At 40.3% G+C, this 22,555-nt stretch overlaps 1 protein-coding gene across 1 annotated transcript in view; it reads right to left on the reverse strand.

The window, feature by feature from the left end:
* Positions 1 to 22,555, reverse strand: part of LOC102037395 (diacylglycerol kinase iota-like) — a gene marked incomplete at its 3' end in the record, with an annotated part of 114,999 nt that overhangs the window by 78,208 nt on the left and 14,236 nt on the right. The window contains exon 2 of the mRNA XM_031061424.1: positions 427 to 535. Coding sequence (XP_030917284.1) covers positions 427 to 535 — 109 coding nt within the window. The remainder of the gene's footprint in view (positions 1 to 426; positions 536 to 22,555) is intronic.

A 22,555-nucleotide genomic window follows, 5' to 3' on the forward strand; every position in this document is an offset into this window, starting at 1 on the left:
GGTCCCCATGTCTATGCACTAGCTTGGGCCCAGAAGAAATCTAATCATACCTATAAAGACCTGTGACCAAAGATTTTAATTACCTACTCTGCAGATGCAGACAACTTGACGTGTGCCTTCAGCCTTAAATTTTGGCTCATCAAACAGAGGCATAAAACCCTGCTGTGCTAAAATTAGATCAACTTTTGTCAAGAAAGAGGTGGGAAAATGTAACCAGCTCCCAAGCTGGAAAATCTGTCCTTTTTTTGCTCAAGTCCCCACAAGTTTTCATATCTCTGCTTCATGCATCAGCTCATAATAGATGCATATTCCTAATGACTAGCACTAATTCTGATAGCAATGGGATGTCTTATGTTGATTTAAGGATGGAGAGAGCAACAACTAGAGATACTGCTCAAATTAACTGCCAAAAAACCAAACACCTACAGTCCACTCTAAGGCCGCTCTTGGTTCCTTCACAGGTCCATTGGTGACTGGAATGTTGAGGGTATGCACAGGAGCCAAGTGCTGGAGGCCTGACCTGGAGATTGCTTTCCTGCAAATTGAAAAGAAAAAGACAAATAAATTGAGTGTGTATATAACAAATATATCTCTCCAACATAACTACTCAACATCCTCCCCAGCCTTCTCCAGAAATCAGAAGAGGCAGCAACGCATTTCATTTCAGCTTCAGTGAAATGGTGCTTGAATGCCATCTCCTGCTAAAGCAGTTTAGAAAAAGAATAAAGCAACCTGATTACTGGAAATTACTGTTTAATGGAGATCAGTTACTCAGCTGGCACTAAGCTGAGATATCAAATCCAGTGGACTGTCTGTGGTTATGTTTGCCAGTGTTAGTGGAGTCCTCACGCATTTCACCTATCCCTTACGCACCAACTAAATCTGTCAAATCAATTTATGCATAATTCCAAATACCATTCATAGGAGAGACAAAATATGAGTTTATACAAAGAATCAACCCCTTGTTGCTTTTCCTCAGCTTATAGGCTGGAAAAAGTTGTCCGTTCAGCATCCAACTACATAAAACGAGACATGGGGACACCACCAGGAAGAGAAGTCATAGACTGCTACCTTCTTTGATAATATCAGAATCCCTCAAGGAATTACAGCTTCTTTCCACTTAAATTTCTATTTCAGTTCTATCTTTCTCATCCAAAGTACTTTTTACAGCTCTTGAGGCATAGATGTGACCTTCCTCAGAAGTCATAGGTGGTGGCCAGAAACACTCCTGAAGCTGGCTCCGCAGCGCTGAGGGGACATCCTCACAGCCTGTCTTCTTTCAGACACCCAGCCCTGACAGAGCTGCCTCCACCAGTGAGCCCTCAGCTGGAAGCACAGAATTCTGCCAATACAAAGCTCAGCTGCACCTGAACAGTCTATTTCCTACAGCTTCCCTATACTATTGCATTGTACGTATTAGAACCTGATGGTAGTGGCCAAAATAATCTCACCGCTTCAGCTGCAGTGATTCAGAAGAGGACAAATATCATCTCAGAGAGATATCTCCCTTTGTAAGCCAAACACACACATCCCCCACAAAGTAAAATGACAGGCTGTTTGTGTAAAGTGCATTTTTGTGATACCGCTCCCACAGCGCTGCAGCTATTTATAGCATCTCCTAATCTTACCACTGTCCCAAGGCAATAAAGGTCAATTGAGCCAGTGGAGACAATCCAGGTCAGCCATATGCTAAATAAATCTTTTCATTGTCCTGAAAATATAGAGTGCAATATATCTGCAGTAAAGGAGCTTGGAAGCCTCACTGCTCACAGTGCCTGTCTGGAAAAATCGAGGGAACTGAAGCTGCCTCTCTAAAACCCCCTCTCTTGTGGGCAGCATGAACAACTCAGAACGTTAACATCAGTCTCTGATCATCCAATACCCTCTTTCTACTTAATGTGGGCAAGACTTTGACATTAAGGGGTTTTTTTCCCAAAATATTTTGCATTTGATAAAAAAGGGGAAGAAGCCCAAGAAAATGTATCAGGAGGGAACAATTTAGCAAGAAAGATTTTATGCCAAATATATAAGCACAACATAAGCTACCTATCTTAATAACTGGATTAAATCCTTAGAGAAATAAGCTACAAGAAACTATAGAAATGGTTTTTAAATATATTTTTCAAGAGACCTTCCCAATATTTGACAGTTTCTTTCCATGCTGTTTTCAGTATCAATGCAGTTATTCAGGCTTCCTAAACACAGGAGTACATTCCTGTGTCTATTTGTGGTTCATAACATCTTCGTTTATTTGGGTGGAAACAGGGCAGTATCACTTTTTCCACTCTGCATCACTGACAGGGGTAAAGCAAACCTACTTAGGCCTGTCCTCACAACAGAGGAAGGTAAATATGTGTAATGAGTGCTCGCAGACATCTCAGCACCGAGCCTCAGATACTATTTCAAGTCAGAATTAGAGATGTGCAAGCCTCCCACAGGAGAACCTGAGACTTGGCCCACATTTCTTTAAGAGGAATCTGCGGCTGATGAGCCTTTTTGGGGGAGACCTGGCACAGTTTTGTGCCAACAGCCTGCCCTTCCTTTGCATGCCTAGCTGGATTTATGGGTTGTCTGGAAAGTACATATACACAAAACACAGGCATGACAATAACACCTTCTTTTTTTTTTTTTCCTGGTGTGTTCTAACATAAAAGCCTTAAAATTATGTCAGGGATTGCACACTTGCATGACCCAGCTAGAAGTGACCCTTAATCCCAGGAACAAGCTAAAAATGTCTTCTTTTGCAGTTTCTTGTCAGAATTTTCTCTCGAGTGAAGAGAGGAAAAGTGTCAAAGCACACTGTATGCGTTGCAGAAGCTTTTTCCATTAAAAAAGGAGGGCAAACTAAAGAGCAAACACATGGCCTTCTAATAAACGTAGACAGACAAGAGACAGGAAAAAGGGGGGAAAGGGAAGGTAGCATGAATCTGATAGCAGAGCAGATGCTGAGTATCCAGGTGAACATATCTCATATTACTCTGACAAATTACACCACCTGGCACTTTTCCAATGCCAAGGTAACACGATTGGCTTTTAGTTATCTTTCCCAGAAATTTCATCTCCACTGTGCTGAGTGCATGAATGAAAACACAGGCTTGACAGTCAGCCTTTCCCATAGAAGTAATCACTGCTCCCTGATAAGAGACAGACAGAAAAAGTGAATCTGTGGTCTCCTCATATATCCCATCTTCAGACTCTGAAGAGCACAACTTTGCTAAAATGAGCACAACCAGCCCAGCTGCTGATGTAGTAACCAACAGCTAGGAAATATTTCATCATAAATAATGAGCTGTATTTTTATAACTGCTTTTTCACATCCAGTAATAAGTTATTTGTAGTAGATCTTATTATTGACTTAGCTAACACACCACCACTGAGAATAGGCATGGGTACAAATAAATGCCTATGTCACTAAATACACAACTAACAAAAATATCTGATACTAATTCTACAGTTGATACCACTGAGGAGATTCTTTGACTGTCTTGAAAACCAAAAGCAATCAGACATTCAGGTACACTGGCGTTTTTTATTTTTTAAAAGCATTATATTTGCATGTTGCTGGATAGTCAGGCGAGACTCAACCTACTTATTAGATCAAAGGATACATATTTGATCAGGGGAGATTTCAGCTTATATCCTAGCCTTTGGCTTTATTGAGCATTTTCCTCCACTGAAGGAATATAAATATCCTCCAATGAGTTCCTTAGGCTGAACAATTTTACCTGAACCTTCAAAGAGCACAACAATTAGTCAATAGTATGCAACTTACTTAAGTGCTAGTAAAAAAACTATTTGGAATAGAAAAAGTAAGTCACTCTTGCATGTGGTTAACAGCTTTGACTGTCAATTTAGTTGTCATTGGTGTTGGAGTTGCTGCCTTTCCAAGGCTGGGGTTATCATCCTCCTTTGTATATGATCATTACCATTGGAGTAGTCTCTCAGCTGCAAAGTTGAAAGAATATAAAAATGCAGAGAGACTGGCTCCCACGGATCCTATGGCTAGGACATCTGCCAGGAAAGATGTTTTTACCTAGATATTTACAGAGAAAGGGACAGTCATTTGTATAATGATGTTTAAGTTACAATAGCCCTGAATTTCTTTGAATAGTCAGTGTGGGTAAACTGTACACCTGCCAGCCTTCAGCCTTGCCAACTACAGCTTAAAAGCCCTGTACAAGGCCAGAGAGCACCTGTATGCTGTATGAACAAATTATATGTTCCTGTGTTTATTTGGAGGTGCCTTTAACTCCTGCAATTTGATGTTTATAAATGTTATAAACAAAAGGTACTGGCTAGTCTCTGGCATTATTTAAGTTTTCCCCACGCATCTCTGCTGACTGCACCAGGACCCTGAAACACATTGTTCCCAGCTTGCCTTCTGGGCACATATTTTTCCTCATTTTTAGCTGACTACTGGGCAGTGATTATTTCACTGCAACATCAATTCCCAGATTTTTTGCATTTGCTGTGAAAGGAGCCAACTTCAGCCAAATTAAATAATCTGTCTGGTGCACCAACCCATTCCTGACAGTAGCCAGTAGCAGGTGTCTAGAGAAGCACTAGCACAAATTGGGTGATCCTTCCCCTGATATACTCCAGTCACAGTTTCCAGTAATCAGTAGTTTAAGGACTTCCTGAGCTGGAAGCTACTTCCAGACCTTTGCACTTAATAGCCTGTAATGGCTTTTTACTCTAGGAATGTGTTGGTCCTTCCCTGAATCCATTTATAGTCTTGGTCTCCACAGCAGGCTATGTAATAAGCTCCACAATTTAATTATGGGCAATGTAAAGTACTTCCTTCTGTCTGTTTTTAAAATCCTGTCTGATAATTCAATTGCTGTATCATATTGTAAGTAACAGCAAGTAATCACTCGCTTCTCTACACCTTCTGTGATTTTATGAATCTGTTGATATACCCCTTAAATCACCACAACCCCAAGTGGAAGCACCCTAGACTACTTAGGCTTCTGCTAATTCTGAATCTGTAGCTCAATTATGGGGTTTTTTGATGCACAGTTGCCAGAACTAGAAAAAAAAATTCAACATCTGGCTGCACCCAAGTGGTGGAGTCATCACACTTTCTGCATTGTTCTCTTTAATTATCCCAAGATCTCTTTCCTGAGCGTTAATTGATAATATGAAGTCCAAACTTGATAGCTTTTTAATCCTGCACATGCATTATTTTGCCTTCGCCAATCTCACATTTCGACTGCAATCTGCCTCAGAGTCATTCAGCATCATGAGATCCTTCTGAAAATTTCTGCAATCAGCCCATGCCCACTCTAATTGTGCAAAACCATCTTTACCCCACTTCATTTTGCTTCCAGTGAGCAGCACTGCTCCCATCACAGGTCCCCGGTGGCCCTCACCAGTAAACACCTAGGAAGCCCTGAACACCACCCTGTTGCTTGATACACTAAAACAGGTGTTTAGTCATGAGGACACCTTGCCTTCCACCCCTGGTTCTGAACCAGAAGCTTTTCTGTTACCCCATCAAAGCTTTCTGGAAGCCCACATGGGCTCCCCTTGACCAGACCACCCCAGTCCAGAGACCTCATGCCTCTGTCACAGCAACCTTTGACAAGATTCACAAGTCCTGGTATGGAGAAAGCTGTGCTGGCTCTCCTCCAGCACATCACATTCAGCAGTGAATTTACTAATTCCGCATCTTAGCAGCAGCTTTACAGTTTCTCTGATTTAAACTTGCTGCTGGGTTGCTCCATCAGCACTCTGTGCATCCATGTGACCACCCCACTCCTTTAGGAGTAGAGCTCACTTAACAGAGGTTTTATAAAGCCCTCTCAGCAGTTTCTTATTTGAATTCCACCAGAATACTTCGCAAAATCAAACTTTAGTGATTAGTTACTGCCCCTTTTGTGGTCCTAAGCCTCCTACATGAACCTTCCCATTTTCCTCAGGTTCATCTGCACAAGAGGCAGCTCAGCCTAGGACATTCTCAAGCACCCTCTGCAGTGAACATAGATGCAAAAAATTCAATTAGCACTAAAAGAAACAGATCCTTCAAAAGTCCTCATGAAATGCTTTCCTAAGCATCTGCCATTCCCTGCTGCCCAGGGAATCAGTGTATGGAAAAGCCAAGACTTGGGTAATTTCCCAGCCAGTCAACCTCCACATCTACATCACCACTATCCCAAACAAAGCTTTCCTGCCTCTCTCTCCACCCCTCACCACACAGAGCTGTCTGAAAAAAGGTGCATGGAAACTGGCACATATCCATGAAACACTGCAGCTCCATGCAGCTCTGGGCAGCTTTGCTCTCAGCGTCAAGCCCAGCTTTCCTGTACCTGGAGCAGCTCATGGTCCACTAGAGACTGACTTGAAGAGAGTGAAAAAAATTCCCACCAGGACAATCTTCCCAAGTGCCTCCAATAGCAACCACAGAGCTGTAACACAGTGCATCAACACCCTGGTAAGTTCTGCTAGGAACATTTGGATCTACCACATCAATAAACACTTTATTCAGCTTGTATTGAGCAGGTGCAAGACCAAACAGAGCCAACAAGCCTTCCAACAAAAGGAATTATGAGGCAAAGCAAAGGGAGCAGAAAAGAACTGTAGAAAGTCGGATCAGGGTAACAGAGGAAATGCCTCTATGACACAATGATGTCTTTTCTGCATCAACACTGCAGTTCACAGGCATTTCTGTATCATGCACATTCTTTAAAAGGAAGCCTTTTGGTATTCTTGCCCCTCAAATTCTGGGTACAAGAATGGCAGGTTACTTTTCCTATCCCAAAAGAATAAAATGGATTCATGAAACAGGTTGTGTGTTACAAGAGGCATTCACAAGTTGTGGCATGAATATGTTTGCAGTTTCTTCAGTGTAGACATGCAAATCATCACTGCCCTGCAGTTATACTTGGAGCTTGATTTAGTGTCAAAACAGAGCAAGTCCAAATGCCAAAGATCTCTACTATATTTTTTTTCTCTTCTCTGCTTCACTTGACCAGTAGGCATATATTAAGCACCAAATTTTACCTTTTGGAAAGCAATTTATGGTTTCAATTTAATCCTGAACTGTGCTAAATTATTCAACCCCTTAAATCTTATCTTCCATCAGGAGTTCATCTTCTCAGAAGCCAGAGAAAGCACACAGTTTTGTGTCAGCTCCTATCAAGGTGACCAATATATCTTGTCCCAGATCTATAAGTCACTTCAGAGAATCTATTGCACTAAAATCGGGGTGACTTTGCTCCTGTACGCCTTCATTGGCCAGGCCCTGGATCCAGCTCATTCTCCTGGAAACTGTAACAATCCTCATCTGCAATGTGAAAACTGAATATGGCTCAGATTCAAGATGTGGATAATTAATAAGATAATCATAAGAAAAAGTCAAAGTCATGAAGAATTCTCTCTGAACTCCTATCAGAGCACTGGTTAGCACCCATTTCTTCCCTCTCACTTGCTCACTTCAGTGTTTTTTTACTTTTATTCCCAATTTATTCTCTAGATTTCTTAGCAAATAGGATAAAACATGAAGGAGACTTACAGTACAAGGCAACGAAATTTTAGGACCAATAGGATTCCTCCCAATATTTTGTTTAAAATTTCTGAAAAGATATGTACAAATAGGGTGCTTTCTCTTGCCACAAAAAATGACAGGCCTTGGAGGACTCCTTATAGTAACAGAAATGCCAGCATTAAGTTTCATGAGGAGGAAAGGGTAAAAAGTGATACAGCTGGTGACACAATAAAGATGAAGAGTATTCTCTTTTCCTCTAATTTACTGAGAAAGAGACTAAAAAAGGAGCCTAGGAAAGCTGGGGATAAAAAAGACACAGGAGCTTTCTTGAACTGATTTATTTTATTTTTGCTTTAGTCAAAATCAATTTCTTTCAGAAAAGGGTTTAAATTTTTCTAGCCTTTAGCTTTTAAAGCTATGAATATATCAGATCTGGAAAAGACCTTTTAGGTCATGATATCCAGTCAACTCTATTTCAGGCAAACTTATCATATGTGTGAATTCAGAGAGTTAAAGACCCATTTCAAATCTAGCCTGGTTGTAGCTTCTTTCTTATTCCTACTGAGAAGCTATGCTAGATCTCGACTCTCTTCATCATTAAAACCCTTTTTATTTTTCTTTGTAATTTCCATCCAATATGCATGCCCCTGCACAATCTTCCTTAAATTCATATTATTAGCATTTTCACATTTCATCCAAAGAGTTAAAGTTGAACTGACAACAAATAATTTTTATATGATGCTTCTACAGAATAAAAGGCAGCTGAAAGTTTTGATCCAGAAATCTTTAAACCTTTGGATCAAAATCCTTTGAGTGAGTTTATGTAGGGCAGAGATGTGCAGAGGGAGTTAGAAGCTCACATTTCAAAGATTCTGGAATCAATCGAGTAACCAAGATGATAAAATTTAATCACTGTCTTTCCAAGCAAACAACAAGAAATGCTCTAGGGAACTCTGAGCATAAATGATTTCCAGCTGCATCACAGACTGGACATCAGCATTAGAGAAGATGGATATGTTTTTTTACTCTTTCAGAAAGCACAAGAAATCTGAATGGGAATCATTTTCATACATTTCATCCAGACAAAAATCATGGGATATGCAGGACCTGCAATCTGTAGTTCAAGTATAGACAAACAGCAGTGACAGCAAATTGGATAGACATGACTATGGTATGATTGTGATTTTTTTTAAATAATATTAAAAAAAAAAAAGAGTGCAGATATTCTATGTTATCACCCTGCCAACCAGATAAAAAAGATAAAAAAAGATTAAGCTCTTTTTTCAGGGTGCTTCTTGGTGGCATCAATCAGTATTCATTTGATCTGGAAGATAAAGAGAAGGAAAACAAAACAATACAGGGAGGAAGGGAGGAATTTAGAGCAGCATCTAAGCATTAGCCTTGGAAATGTTTTCTTGCCATTCAGATGCTAGCACATGCTTTCTAAAATAATTTAAGGTAATTTCTATATCAGACCAGGATCCTTTGTTGGCATAAGCTATTTACACAAGCTGAAATGTCATTATGAGTCAAGGACTATGTAGCCTCACATAAACTATATAATAAACTACTATGTTTTTCTTCTTTTCTACAAATCCAATGTGTGCTTTGCAGTTTTGCACTGTAAGCTTCAGTCAGTTGTTTCAAATATAGATTTTTTGGAACCTTTCCATGCCAATGAATCATTAAGTGTTCTTTTTTTTTTTCTTTGTATAGTATCTTTTCCTTGAAAATGGAAACACCAAAAGTTGTGATTGTCCATTTCCACATTGTCCCCAGTACAAGCTTTCATTTAGCACATAAGGGTCTCAGAGGGGTTAAAAATAAAAATCTTCCATTTCTGAGCATGCAAACAAAAATTGACAACTTAATGGAGATTCATATTCACTAGACAAAAGAAAAATAATTTCACAGTTTGTAGACAGTGGATTTAAGAAAAAAAAAGGAATATTATAGGGCATGCCAGAACAAATTTATTTCCAAGTATTGATATAAGAATCAAATTTTCTTCCTTCCAGATATATAAATACCTAGGACTCGAGGAAAGACCCAGAATAAAAGCAAGCTTTAAAACAAAATAAAACAACAATTTTTTTTTCCTAACAAAAGATTTTGCAAGCACACAGGAAAGAGAAATAACCTCTCTTCTGAAAAGCAAGTTAGACTTTCACACTCCAAACACAGAGTCTAGAGAGAAGAGCAGGGAAGCGAGTTCAGGCCTGCAGAGTTCATGGGAAAAGAAAAGAGAAAAGAGAAAAAAAGGACAAGGAAAAAGCCTACATTTACTTTTCATTAGTGTGACACTCGAGGAAGACAGATAAAAATAGAAAACTACTATTCACCAACCAAATAAATTCCATTTTCTCCCTAAGGAAGGAAGTCCAGCAACTGAGATAAGACAAAGGTTTTCTCCCCTACTTCCCCTCCCCAGGATCCTATGAGATACAATAATTGACGCAAAAAAATTCAACAAGTGTCTTTTTCTTTGCATTCCTCACCACAAAAACTACACAGTTTGATGGTAGAAACTGCAGTGCTTAAAAAATATTGTTTTGAGCACCTGGGACAAGAGGCCCTTAATGCCTCAGTGTTTGGCAGCTGCCAGGTGAGACGAGCACCACCATGCTCCAAGCACCTGCACCTTCAGCTTCTCCACCATTCCCAACTTTCTTCCTTTCCCTCTGGCATGGTTTTTATGCACCCATCCCAAGGAAGCAGAGGTGTGTCCACCACTTTCATTTCCCTCTGTTTGAGGCAAACTGAAAGAGCTCAGCAGAAGGCAGAGAAAGAGAATTTATTGCAGTAAGTGAATGGCAGATGAAAACAGAAAACATCAGTTCCCCACAACAAGTCTGTGTAAAAAACCCGTCCCTGCAGGACCCCATCCAAAGCTCAGATGCTAATCAAAAGATTTTGATTACTTTTAACAAGTTTTAGATCAAAGAACAGAGGCTTTGGGATAAAATTTTATCCAAAAAAACCTTTAAACCAGGAATGAAGGATGTGTGTAGAAAATACACTAAATTATCAGCTTCCCCTCTCCTCATCAGAAACAACAGTATGGCAACACAGAAATGAGGAAAAAGCCTTGTCTCCTGACGAGATTCCCTCTCTCCCTTCAGTCCACAGAAAGGAGAAAACTTAAGAAACAGCTTAAAAATAACTTCTGAAACTGGAAGAGAATCTGACTGATTCTGGGGTGTTAAACTCCCTGAGGGGACCCATCAGGACAAAGTCCAGCTCCTGGCCCTGCACAGGACATCATGAGCATCACACCACGTGCCCAAGAGCATTGTCCAAATACTTCTTGGATTCTGTCAGGTGCTGTGACCACTGCCCTGAGGAGCCTCTTACACTGCCCAGCCAGTCTCTGGGTGAAGAACTTTTTATTAATATTCAACCTACATTAATATTCACCCTCCACCCCCCCTGCTGCAACTTCAGGCCATTGCCTTGGGTCCTGTCCCTGTCACAGGGCAGAGATCAGTGCCTGTCCCTCCTGAGGGAACTGTGACTGCAGTGAGGCCTGCCCTCAGTCTCCTCCAGGCTGAACACACCAAGCGCGCTCAGCCACTCCTCACACGGCCTCCCCTCAAGGCCCGTCACCATCTCTGTGCCCTCCTTTGGACTCTCTCCAATGTTCAATGTCTTTTTTATATTGTGGCACCCAAAACTGCCCCAGCACTGGAGGTGAGGCCGCCCAGCCCACAGCAGAGCAGGACAATACCCTCCCCCTGCCTGGCTGGCCATGCTGGGCCTGATGTCCCTCCTGGCTGCCAGGGCACTGCTGGCTTGTGTTCAGCTTGCCATGACCAGGACCCCCAGTCTGTCCATACACCCAGGGTTACCCTGCCCCAGGTGCAGAATCCAGCACTTGCCCTTGTTGAACTTCACATGAAGTGAACTGGGAGAAGTGAACTCTGCCCTCTGGGTGATTGCCCAGTCCCCTAATTTGTCAAGGTCTCTCTGCAGGGCCTTCCTACCTTCAAAGGAGTCAACAGCTCCTCTCAGTTTGTATCGTCGGCAAACTTGCTCAGTATCCCTTCCAGTCCTGCATCTAAGTCATTTATGAAGATGCTGAAGGGCACAGGGCCTAGGACAGAGCATTGTGGAACCCCACTGGTGACAGGTTTCCTCCACTTCATGTCACCCCTTCACAGTAACCCTTGGTGCCCAGCCCATGAGCCAGTGCTCACCCATTGCATGGTGTGTTTATCCAGCTGTTTAGCTCTGAATAGAACATGAATTATCTACCAAAAATACTTATGATTGGAGCTTATTCTTGGTAATCAACTTTGCAGTTACACATAACTTTTTTTTTTTTTGCAAATCAGACTTTCTTTATCAAACCTTAACATTTCTGCCTGGAGGAGGAATCACATCAGATAAAAGACAACATTGCCTGTGTCACACATTGTTACAGATCTCAGCAGAATCACAGTGAGGGCCTTCCCCCTTCACTGTGCAGCAGACACTGAATTGTGCTGCAGGGAGAGGCCAAGGCACTCTCAGTCAGGAGAGAGATTATTGCATTCCCTCCCAACCCCAAGGGACAGGGATCAGCCTAGGTCTCACTCTTGGAATAGGGAAACTTTCAGGGAGACAGTGAGGCAGAAAAGTGCAGGCAGTACATCAACTAGGGCAGTGATCTCCATGGCTGAGATGGAGGTGGAGGTTTTTAGCTCTGTTGATCTAGTTAAACAAATGGTATAACTGGAGTTTGGGTTGTGTTTCTTTTCTTTTGGAACCAATTTAAGTTTAAATGTTCATTTTTCTCATAATATGCCCTTTTCTTTTTTCATCTAAATTCTGTTAAATTATACATATGTGGTTCTGCTTCCTCCCTGTTGACTCATCAGTTGTATACAAGCAAGCTAAAATAACCTCCACAATACAAAGCACTGTCAAATGCATATAAGAAGTAAACAGCAGGGAGGAAGGAGACTTATTTTTCTTCTAGTTTCTTTTTGGCTACAGCAGTACTGGGTGCTGCTTCTCTTGTGCCTATAGAGCTTCAGAAAAGGATAGAGTAAATTGCTGGTGCTCCTTCAGGATTGGCTAAATCCTCAGGCAGAATGACCTGAAAGCTGACCTTGACCTGGATGAGATCTGGTCATAAGCTTATCACAGGACATGCCATATTACTTGGACATTTTTTAATTTGAAAGACATTTTTAGTGTAAACCAGAGATTTGTAATGCCACACTTAACTCTTGTGTTGGTGTATTGTTTAGTTGCTGGGATCAAAATATTTATTTGAATAGAAAGAAAATATTACCTGCTTATGCATTGATTTTATTATGAAAGAATAAGACCAGTATCTGAGGCTCTTTTTTATCATTGAGCATTAAGATGTGAAGATAACTGACAGCACAGGCGATTAAAATCCTTTACCACAAAATTACCAGAGCAAAAGGTATCAATTGTACAACCATCCCACCCAGTTTTACCCTGGAGAAACACTTGCAGCACTGAGAAGGCAGGTCAATCACCAGATTCAATCCAACTTTGACCTCATCTTTTCTTGGGATTTTTCAAGAAGGGAGCCATGAATTCAAGTGTCTTAATCCTCTTGCACAGCACTAACTACATGTCCCCTATGATGTGACTTGTGTGAGAATGCTGAGTCATTTTACTTTGGCACACAACTAAATAGTCATTAAATCATGCTGGTTTCAGGTAGAATTAAATCTGGATTAAAAATCAGCCAGAGGGAACTGCTCATCATGGCTTGAACTGGCACTGTCTCCAGATACAGCACTATTAAAAGAAAGAAAATCCAACTCTGGTGAATTAAAACCAAGTTTAACTTTCATTGCTTCATTACATCAGCCCCACCAAGCACAGCAAGGTACAGAAATGCAGTAATTTCTTTTTCTCCCCACATAATTTACTGCTGTATCACCTATTCAAAAAGACACACACAGAGAAACCATTTCTTTAGATAGCAACCATCTGTTGGATGAAATCGCACCTTAACCACAAAATGACCATTGTTCTATCAAACACGAGCAAAAATATCTTGCTCCTGGCAGATACAGAAGCAGCCAGCCCAGGACACCCTTTGGAAGCTCACATATGAAATAAAACTTGACGTTTCCTTAGCATGGAGATCCAAGCTGCCTTAGATCAACTGATCTGATGGGATCACAATGTAGATGTAAAAAACACCAAAGTGCAGGACCAGGTTACTTACAGTTATTCACTATGCCACTTTCCCAGCACTCAAAAAAGGACTGAATCATTGGGTGTTGTTTTGATTTTGGTACTACATCCACTTTAAAGGGAGGAATAAATTCTCCCCTTAAACTCCATCCTGTATATCCCTTCAATAAAGCCTTCAACAAAATACTAATGGGCAGTGAAGAGAAATGAGAGAATAAATATTTTGAGTAGGGTGCTACTGAAATAATAAAATTTCCCTCTTTCTAGTGACATTCCTTAGCAGGAAGGACAGCACAGCTTGGCCAAACCAGCCAGCTTGCTTGGGGACCTGGCCCACAGCACATGAGTCACTGAGGAGGAGGACATCCCACCTCTGTGCGCTACTGCAGCAACCTCCATCTTCATTCTTCCAGCTGCCTTTACCAGAGCAGGACAGAATGAACAAAGTTAAGAAGAGAGAACATGAATAACAGGCACATAGCAAAAGGCACAGAAATCCTGAAATTTTAAGGGAAGCATAACCAATTTCTGTTCAACCTAGGATTTAAATGTAATTTTCAGGACTGATTTTTGCTGCTCTAAAAGTGAACGTGATCATCCCATGCTCCCATGCTGGTGGTAGGACAGATTCACATCCTGGCACATCTACATGAGCAACAGGAAAGTGAGGGGCAATGCTCTGCTTACAAGTCTTGCAAAAACTACTTAACTGGTGAAGTTAATACGACCAAAAAACCCATCCTTGCTGGCTGCCCTCACAGCAGATTATCTTGACAACTCCACAGGTGATGCTTCTTCCCTACAGCCACATTCAGGCCTTCAAGCCATGACGTGATACTGAAAGGTTATGAAAAGTTCCTACTGAGAAAAATCCACCAGGGAGGCAATTGCAACTACTCAGTAAGATCCTTCCAGCTACAGGCAGGTAACTTCTCTTAAAACAAATACTGCACTAAAGCTCTTGCACAGATAAAGTTCTGGGCAACAAAAAAGGAAAGAAAAATAAATATTTTCTGTGGAAAAGCAAACCAGACAGATATATTAAAAAAAAATAGGTGAAGTACTCTTGCTATTCTTTTGCCTCAAATTTTCTTCTATATATTGTACGTTCCTGGAGCTGAGTAGGGATGGCCACTTCTGAACATATAGAAACCAGTATCTGCCTTGCTGGGATCAAGAGCCCTCATTCCCAACTGGCAAATATGGTGTAACTCCAAATCCAGTGAAGTAATACTGCTTTGGATCACTTGAGACATTATCCACAAATTAGCTCTTAACAGACTAGCAGTATTCTATTAAATCAATTATTTATAAGTAACACCAAGCAAGAACTGAGTGAAAAAAATAAATTTGGCATTGTCAGGAAAAATTTAAAAGAGCAAGAAAAACATTCCAATTTCTGTTGCTGTTGGGAGGCACAGAAGCAGATAACTTCTGTGTATGGTGGGGACTAATACAGTATTATAACCCACACCAAATGCTTCAACTTAAATTTTTAGACTACTAATTCTATAAATAAGAGTGCAAAAATGACTTTCACAATAATATCTTACTGCAATTGAGGCCAAGTCGGTGCCCCTCAGATTATAATAACCTGAAGAAACTGCTAAGGGTGTGCCTACAGGAGACACAGGGCTCTGAAGCCTCTCCTTCACACTCATATGTAAATCAAGCGCAAATTTCCCAATTAGCAGCACTCTAGGAAAAAACTAAGTAACAGTAAATAGTGTACAATAACAAAAATTGGAAAATCTACAGTGCAGTGAATACCAACTCAGATTCTTACAGGTCTTCCAGAATGTCCCCTTATTTTGTTATTGTGATTGCTTTGTTTTTTAAGACATCTGATTGCAAAAGGCGATACTGAAACCACAGCCCATCCATAATGCAGAAAAGCCTGTCGGAATTTGCAGAGAAACTGATGCAGTAATTTTGGTTATAAAAAGGTCATGATTCAAATGCCAATGGCATTACTTCAACACTGTTGAAAATGCACTGCTAATTCAAGTGTACAAGAGACGAGGATGAATACCTACACAGTCGATTTGAGTGACTGCTCATTTGGGGTAGGCTTTTAAAACAACATTGCTGCTAGCAGCAATACTGCAAGCCTAATTTTCTTGACAAGTCAGGATTCAGCTTTCTAAACTTGAGAAATGCTGCATTAACTGATGAAGACTGTAATTCCATCTGGGGGAACACAATAAATTTGAGCTTTGTTCTTGTGGTCTAGCATGTCACCAGAAACCTTTGCTGGAGTTACAGAAGTACTACATGCAGACAAGAGTGCATTACCTCATCAATAAAATGTTTCAGGAGCTGCTACAGAAGCAGCAGCAGAAAAACAAAGAGCAATTTGAACTCAAGAGAAGCTATTTGTTCTATCTTATGAGTTAATTTGTAATGCCAAAATATACCATTAACTAAAATAACAGTTTATTTATAACTTCATTTTAAGCTCATAAGAAAAAAAAATTCTTTGCAGTGCTATAAATTGTGACATTCCATTTCTATAGAGAAGTTCATATTACAGATTTTGAAATGCATTATAAAACAGGGAGAAAGCCAGCATTTTGTACATATAAACCAAAAGATACATCTTCCTCAGATAGAATTTTTTCCCACAGAGCTCTGGATCTCAGCTTTGATCAGAGCAGCTAATATTTTCAACAGATGCTGAGGATTGGATTTTCTTCTTTTAAAACAAATAAAAGGCATTTGCTACCATATCTCATCTGAATGACTTCATCCTAAATTTAGAGCAGTATTTTAATCTTCTAATCTGTACAAGACCTTGCTCTGAGATCATGTTCACTTTAGTGTGTCCATCGTCACTGGCTTGAAATTCAGATGAGAAGGGAAAGCACTAACAATTGTTTACTGAGAAATAGTGCTTTGGAGAAGGGAGGAGACTTAGTCAACACTCATGCACATCATCTGTCTCACTAACATTCCAGTCTTGAAAAAGCCCCCTGAAAATTACCTTATTGTTGTATTTATCACACCTAATTGTACAGCTCACCAAGCTCATCCTTTCCCTTAATTTCTTCTGACAGGGAGACGCTCTAAAGAATACAAGGCCAGAGCCTATACAGAAGGAACCAGACTAACTGGAAACTTGCAGAAAACGTAGGTTGCCCAAAAGTAAGAATTCAATTTCAGGTGCCCTGAGCCTTTCCTTGCAATCCCCACTTTTAGGAATTTCCCCTGTTCCACTGAAGACAAGTGACAATCTGGTGCTACTCCCCCCAGATGGAATATTCTCCCCAGACACCTACACACCCCTATATCTTCTCATAATTTTTAAGAGCTGCCTGGCACTGAAGTAAATGCAAATACACTTGACACCTCTGGTTCAGCTCCATATGTGATGTCCTACATTTAGGGAGCTCAAAGTGAAATTATGTTGCCTCCCTTCACCAGCAAGGTTCAGAAAGGCAAAACAAAACTCTTCCAGGGTTGCAATAAAAGAGGAGGAATCAGATGGCAACAAAAATTAAGGCCATTGCTGAATCCAAAGCCCCTCTGTGCTCTCATTTTACTACTTATAGGTAAATATATCATGCAAGTATCTTATCACATTTTAAGTTGGATTATCTTGCACTGTTCCTTTGGCAGTCTGTCAAGAGATACACATATGTAGTTGTCATTATTCCAAGCAGGTTTTAACATTTGCAATTGCAGAGTTTTCTGAAGGTTATCATTAAAGATCAAAGTTCAGATGCAGACCTGGAACAATATCTATTCAATAAAACTTTTTCAAAATCAGAACAGGGATTTGATTCATATGTGGAAAAAAACTGGTGATTTGTAAGGTGAAGAAATGGGATGTAGAATGTTAAAAATCTTTGGCTGAACCAGGTTTCATCTAATACAATAACCCTAACATCACCATTGACTGGACTGGTATTTTATCCCTGAGCTTCGGTAACTGTGTCAAAGACTAATTTCCCATGCCACTGATTAAGACTTTTAAAACATATTCTTACTTTGCCTTTTGTGCATTCCCTCTTTCCATGGACTGTTCATGGCACCAAGTACCTTCTAAAGTATTTTATTAGTCTTTACAGTAAAATACTGCAAATAACTTACAATAAAATAAAGATCAAGGTGGAGAATTCACAAGATTTGAACTCTATTTACATAGTCATTGCAATGTCATGCATCTCATACTAAATAGGAAAAACATGGACCCACATTAAAACACAGAATCTGCAGTTACTGGTTTCCTTTGACACTAAGCAATGCAAAAAAATTAAGTCATTTAGACACAAATAAACCTTGCATCAGGAAATCCATGAACATAATAACAAATCCTAAAGAAAGTTTAGATTCCTTTGTTCATCTAGAGCTGAGGAAGAACTAAAACTCCCCATATCTGTTAAGTAGTTTGTATTTTCTTGATATGACTTTCAGGTGATCAAAGTCCCATAGCTTCCCTTAGGAATCTAATCCACAGGCTACCAGACCTCTGGGACAAAGTCCTGGCTGTAGTAAATTAATCTAGCTCCATTGGCTTCAGGCTAACTAGGTTGATTTTTCACCAGCTGATGTATTTTCACAGCAGTAGAGAGCAGAGCAAAATTAAATGTCATTTTTATAATTGCCCCCTCATTTAACTCGATCTCTTAGAAGACTCCAGCACTGCAGACTTCTTCATTTTAAATACTTAAACAGGAGGTGAAAATGCTACCTGAGAAATAAAGGTCCTTTAAAACTCCAAAGACATTTCTCCATGTTTCCATGGAAATGGGGCTTCACTCTTTAACCAAGATGACATTAATGATCATATGCCTGAAGTCACACAAAAGAGAGATAGAGGACAGAAATTGCCAGCTTCCCCAGAGTGTGTCGATCTGGGGCACAACCTCCCCAGTTAGGGGTAGGACTTGATATCCTTTCTGCAGTGCAAAGCTTCTGCAGAAGCAGCTCTCACAGTGTTAGAACAGAGAAGGCTTGCTACTTTATTTTTAATTTGGCTCAGTAACCATGTTTGCTAACTATAGAAGTAAAACAAATAAATCAATGCCATCATCATCTGAGGGAGGAAGAGGAGGAGTAGGAGAAAGAAAGGGCAGCTTTAATAAAAGTAACACTCTAAATATGTTGCCGCGCTCCAGCCCCCTTGCAATGTGTCTGTAGCTGTTTTATCTAGCCCTGCCAGCCATGGCTGTATACTGAAGACTGGAAAGGATCACTCTGGATTGTTGTGTTGGAGGATATCACCATTACAGCATGAGCTGACAGCAAACACCAAAGTTTTGCTGAGCTAGGAATATGTGCCATGAACAGACCCTGCTGATGTGAGCTGTTGGTCTAATGGCAGTGGAAAAGAAGCAGAGGTGTGACATGACTCATCCAGGTTCCATCTTTTCCATGGCCAAGACAAGAGTAGTCAGGTTTCCTCAAGATATTCATTGCATCCCTCACCAGTGGATAACACTGACCCTGTGCTGTGCTGAGACTTTCAGCCTGGCAGATCTGAACCACAGATGACTTAAGTCATGTCTGTTTCTTCATTCTTTTGTGCCAAAGCGTCCTGGCTCCCCACTTGTCCTAACTGCAATACCCTCACTTTTTCAGTGAGCAGAGCTGGAGCCTTGCAAAGGATTCAGTGAAGGATGTGCCAGATCAGTTTGCACAGTGCCCACCCAAAGGCCAAAGAGACATCACGCACTACACAGGTGCTGAAGTGTCAAGGAAAATCCCCAAACTCTGACCAGAGACACTCCAGTCCACCTTGAGATCCATACACAGAGAAAATAAAGGACAGATCACATACAGACAAGTACATTTGGCAGAGGAAAATACCGGCTAAATTATTATTTTTTGGGACATCAAAAAAGGACACCAAAACCCAGTATTTTCTGACTATAACTGTTTCTACTTTGGATTCTGCTGTTCAGTGCTACTCAGAACATGAATCTCCCAAAGCGTCACCAGGACCAACCCATTGGGAGCTGCTGCTGAACTTTGATTTTTAACACAGAATTAATAATAATAAAGAAAAATTAACTTCGGATCTGTAAGAAGGCTTGCCAAACAGAAGTCACATTGTGGAAATGAAAATCAGGCCTGATTTATTAATATGCTCTTCTAGGCATGCAAAGCCTTAGAGAGACTGCATACAGGGGGAAAAAAATCCCTTCTTTATCCCAAATTTAGATCCATAAAAGAAAGGGGCTCTTAGTCTAGAAAGCAGAGCAGCCTGTGATCCTTTGCACCATGACAACCACAACACCAAATGCTGAAGGTCTGGGGCAACAGATCTGTGTGGAATATTTTTCCCCATATATTCTCTACAAGGTGTATGCCCTACCTCACACTAGCTCAGAGCATCAGAAGCTAGAAGGAATGACAAAGGTGATCATTTTGTGCAGATTAAAATAAGATTATCAAACATTCAAGAGTTTTTAGGTTTGTTTAAGCATTAAATTCTTGGTAGATTTAAATGTGAATCAAAACTAGAGAAAATATATGAAAATACATGGGAAAAAAAAAAAACACTAAAAAGACCAGAATTTCCCAAATGCTGTAGTGATGCTACACATTATTCTGGAAACAATTCCAGAAACAATTCCATGTGGTTTTTCAAAACCACATATTTACAGTATATAAATCCCTTGTATAAAGAGATGGGATTCAAAGGACAAGAATAACTTTCAGAGTAATACACATTATATGTGCATACAGTACTACCTGAAACAGAGGTTCTAGTGAAAAACTGATATTTGGGTGACTCATTTTACAGCTTTGGTGTTTCCCTTCTTTTTATTTCAATTACGGTCAAGTCAAAATCCTCCAGAGGTCTAGTCACCCCTCTGGTTGTGGATTGACCACCATGCAAGTGGGTCAGCCTGAAGTCCAGTCATAATGACAGTAAATTAATTATATGGCATTGAATTAAGACTCTTAAGGAACTCTGATGAACTGGAGTGCCTAATGCAAATGAAAAGAACAGTCAGTTGCTTTGTTTTGGTTTAGGATTTACTAATCAAATACAGCAGTGCTTTGCCAGCTCAGACTCCAAAACTCAGCTTTACGTAAAGACCAGGACTAGAAATAACTCCGTGTTTTGGGTAAACTCAGTGAACGTACAAAATGTAAACACTAAACACAATCTGTGATATTGACTACAGCAAATGTATGAATCATTGTGATGCAGCTACCTGTCAATATATTTTATACTAGGATTGCCTTTGAAGCTAATATACTGGTAAATCAATTCAAACGTAACCAGCTGAATATAAAAACAATCAACTTATTTGGCTTTTGCCACAACAACTATTCCCGCATCCTCTGACATTCATTGATTTTTCTAATGGTACCACCAAGGTAGAGAAACAATAGTTTGGCTATTAGAAATTTAGAAGGAAGCAAGATTACACTGGCGGCTTCCTACAAAAACTCAAGAGCACTGAAGGAAATCTGAGCTGGGCTTTCAGACTCTTACCTGAAGCCAGCAGTCCCACATGTTCTTTTCTACATCTACTGCTGTTTATTAGCAACAGAATGCTGTGCTAACCTACCAACTAAAAGAAAGTTGATGGGTGGTATTTGCATCTTCTCAAAGCAGTACTTAAAGGGAAAAAAATAGAGAAATTTCACTGAAACAGACAAGACCAAGAATAATATGAAAAGAGATGGAGTGTGGGTGTAAAAACAACTTTACCTTCCCTATTCTTTAGTTTTTCTCTCCCCTGTGGTTCTCTAAACATTATATTTACAAGAGGCTTGGTGCTTTATTCTGGTACAGGATATCTCCAAAAAGAATTGTAAAATCATGTATAGGTAACAAAAAAAAATTACCATAGCAATTTATTTTTTAAAGCCAGGTAAGAGGAGGAAAAAACTTGGACTGGGATTTGAAATGGGACACTGGGAACAAGGAGAATAATGGAGATGATGCAATCAGAAAAGCTTGGTAAGGCTGTTGGTCAAGAGCACATCCTCAATGTTCTTGCATTCCCATGGTTCGTGAATGGGGTCAGGACAGCATCCAGGATCAGACAGAACCACTGCAAAGATTACCCATTAAACACTTATGCTGTCACATGAAGATGAGCGAAAAACAAAACAAAACCATGAGGGCATCCATAATTCCTTCCTCATTGTGCAGCCTGAATAATGTCATGAGGAGCAACAAAAAGAAAATAAAATATTGACTAGCTTCTCTTGAAACAACAGTGGGCATCCAAGCACAGAGGGATGCAGGAATTCTGTGGGAAAAGCAGTGTGCAACTGTGTAATTAAAGACTGAGTCACAAGGCAAATGTGCAAGAAGGTGGGAAAATCCACATCTTGGCATTTCCTAAATTCTGCATGTTTGATTTTGCAGTCACATGAGCACTCTTTTTCCATATGTCATGAACACGTGTACAGTATGTAAATAAACACTCCAGGCTGTAATTCAGCATTGTTCTCCCCTAACTGAAGGACTGCACTGTACTTAACCACTTCCTTGAAGCCACAGCCACCACCTGGTGCCCCCACATCACAGCAAGGATGGGACTCACCTTGCAGCTCCACAGCTGGGGAGGGTGCCCAAACCCAAACCAGTGTTAACCTCATTCTATACAAATATCCTGAAATGGAATTCAGGTCCAGTTCTACCAGTGAAGGATTGACAAGACAGGTCATAAACTCATCAGAACTGTAGATGGACCAAAAATATCCTTTGAAAGAAAAATGCAGCTAACACTAGGACCAGCACTCATGAGCAACTTGTGACTGCTCAGAAGAAGGGAATCCAAAGGAGAAGTCCACCACTAAGGGAATATATTTCAAGAGCAAGCTGCCAAGCATTGTTGCAGCATCAGTTCAAGGGTAGAGGAAGAATAAAGGAAAAATTTGAACAGTACTTCTTTTAAAAGGACCTTAACAAGCTCTTTTAAAAGAACTTAA

This window comes from Geospiza fortis, unplaced genomic scaffold, assembly GCF_000277835.1.
Source record: "Geospiza fortis unplaced genomic scaffold, GeoFor_1.0 scaffold8, whole genome shotgun sequence".
Classification (NCBI taxonomy): Eukaryota; Metazoa; Chordata; class Aves; order Passeriformes; family Thraupidae; genus Geospiza; species Geospiza fortis.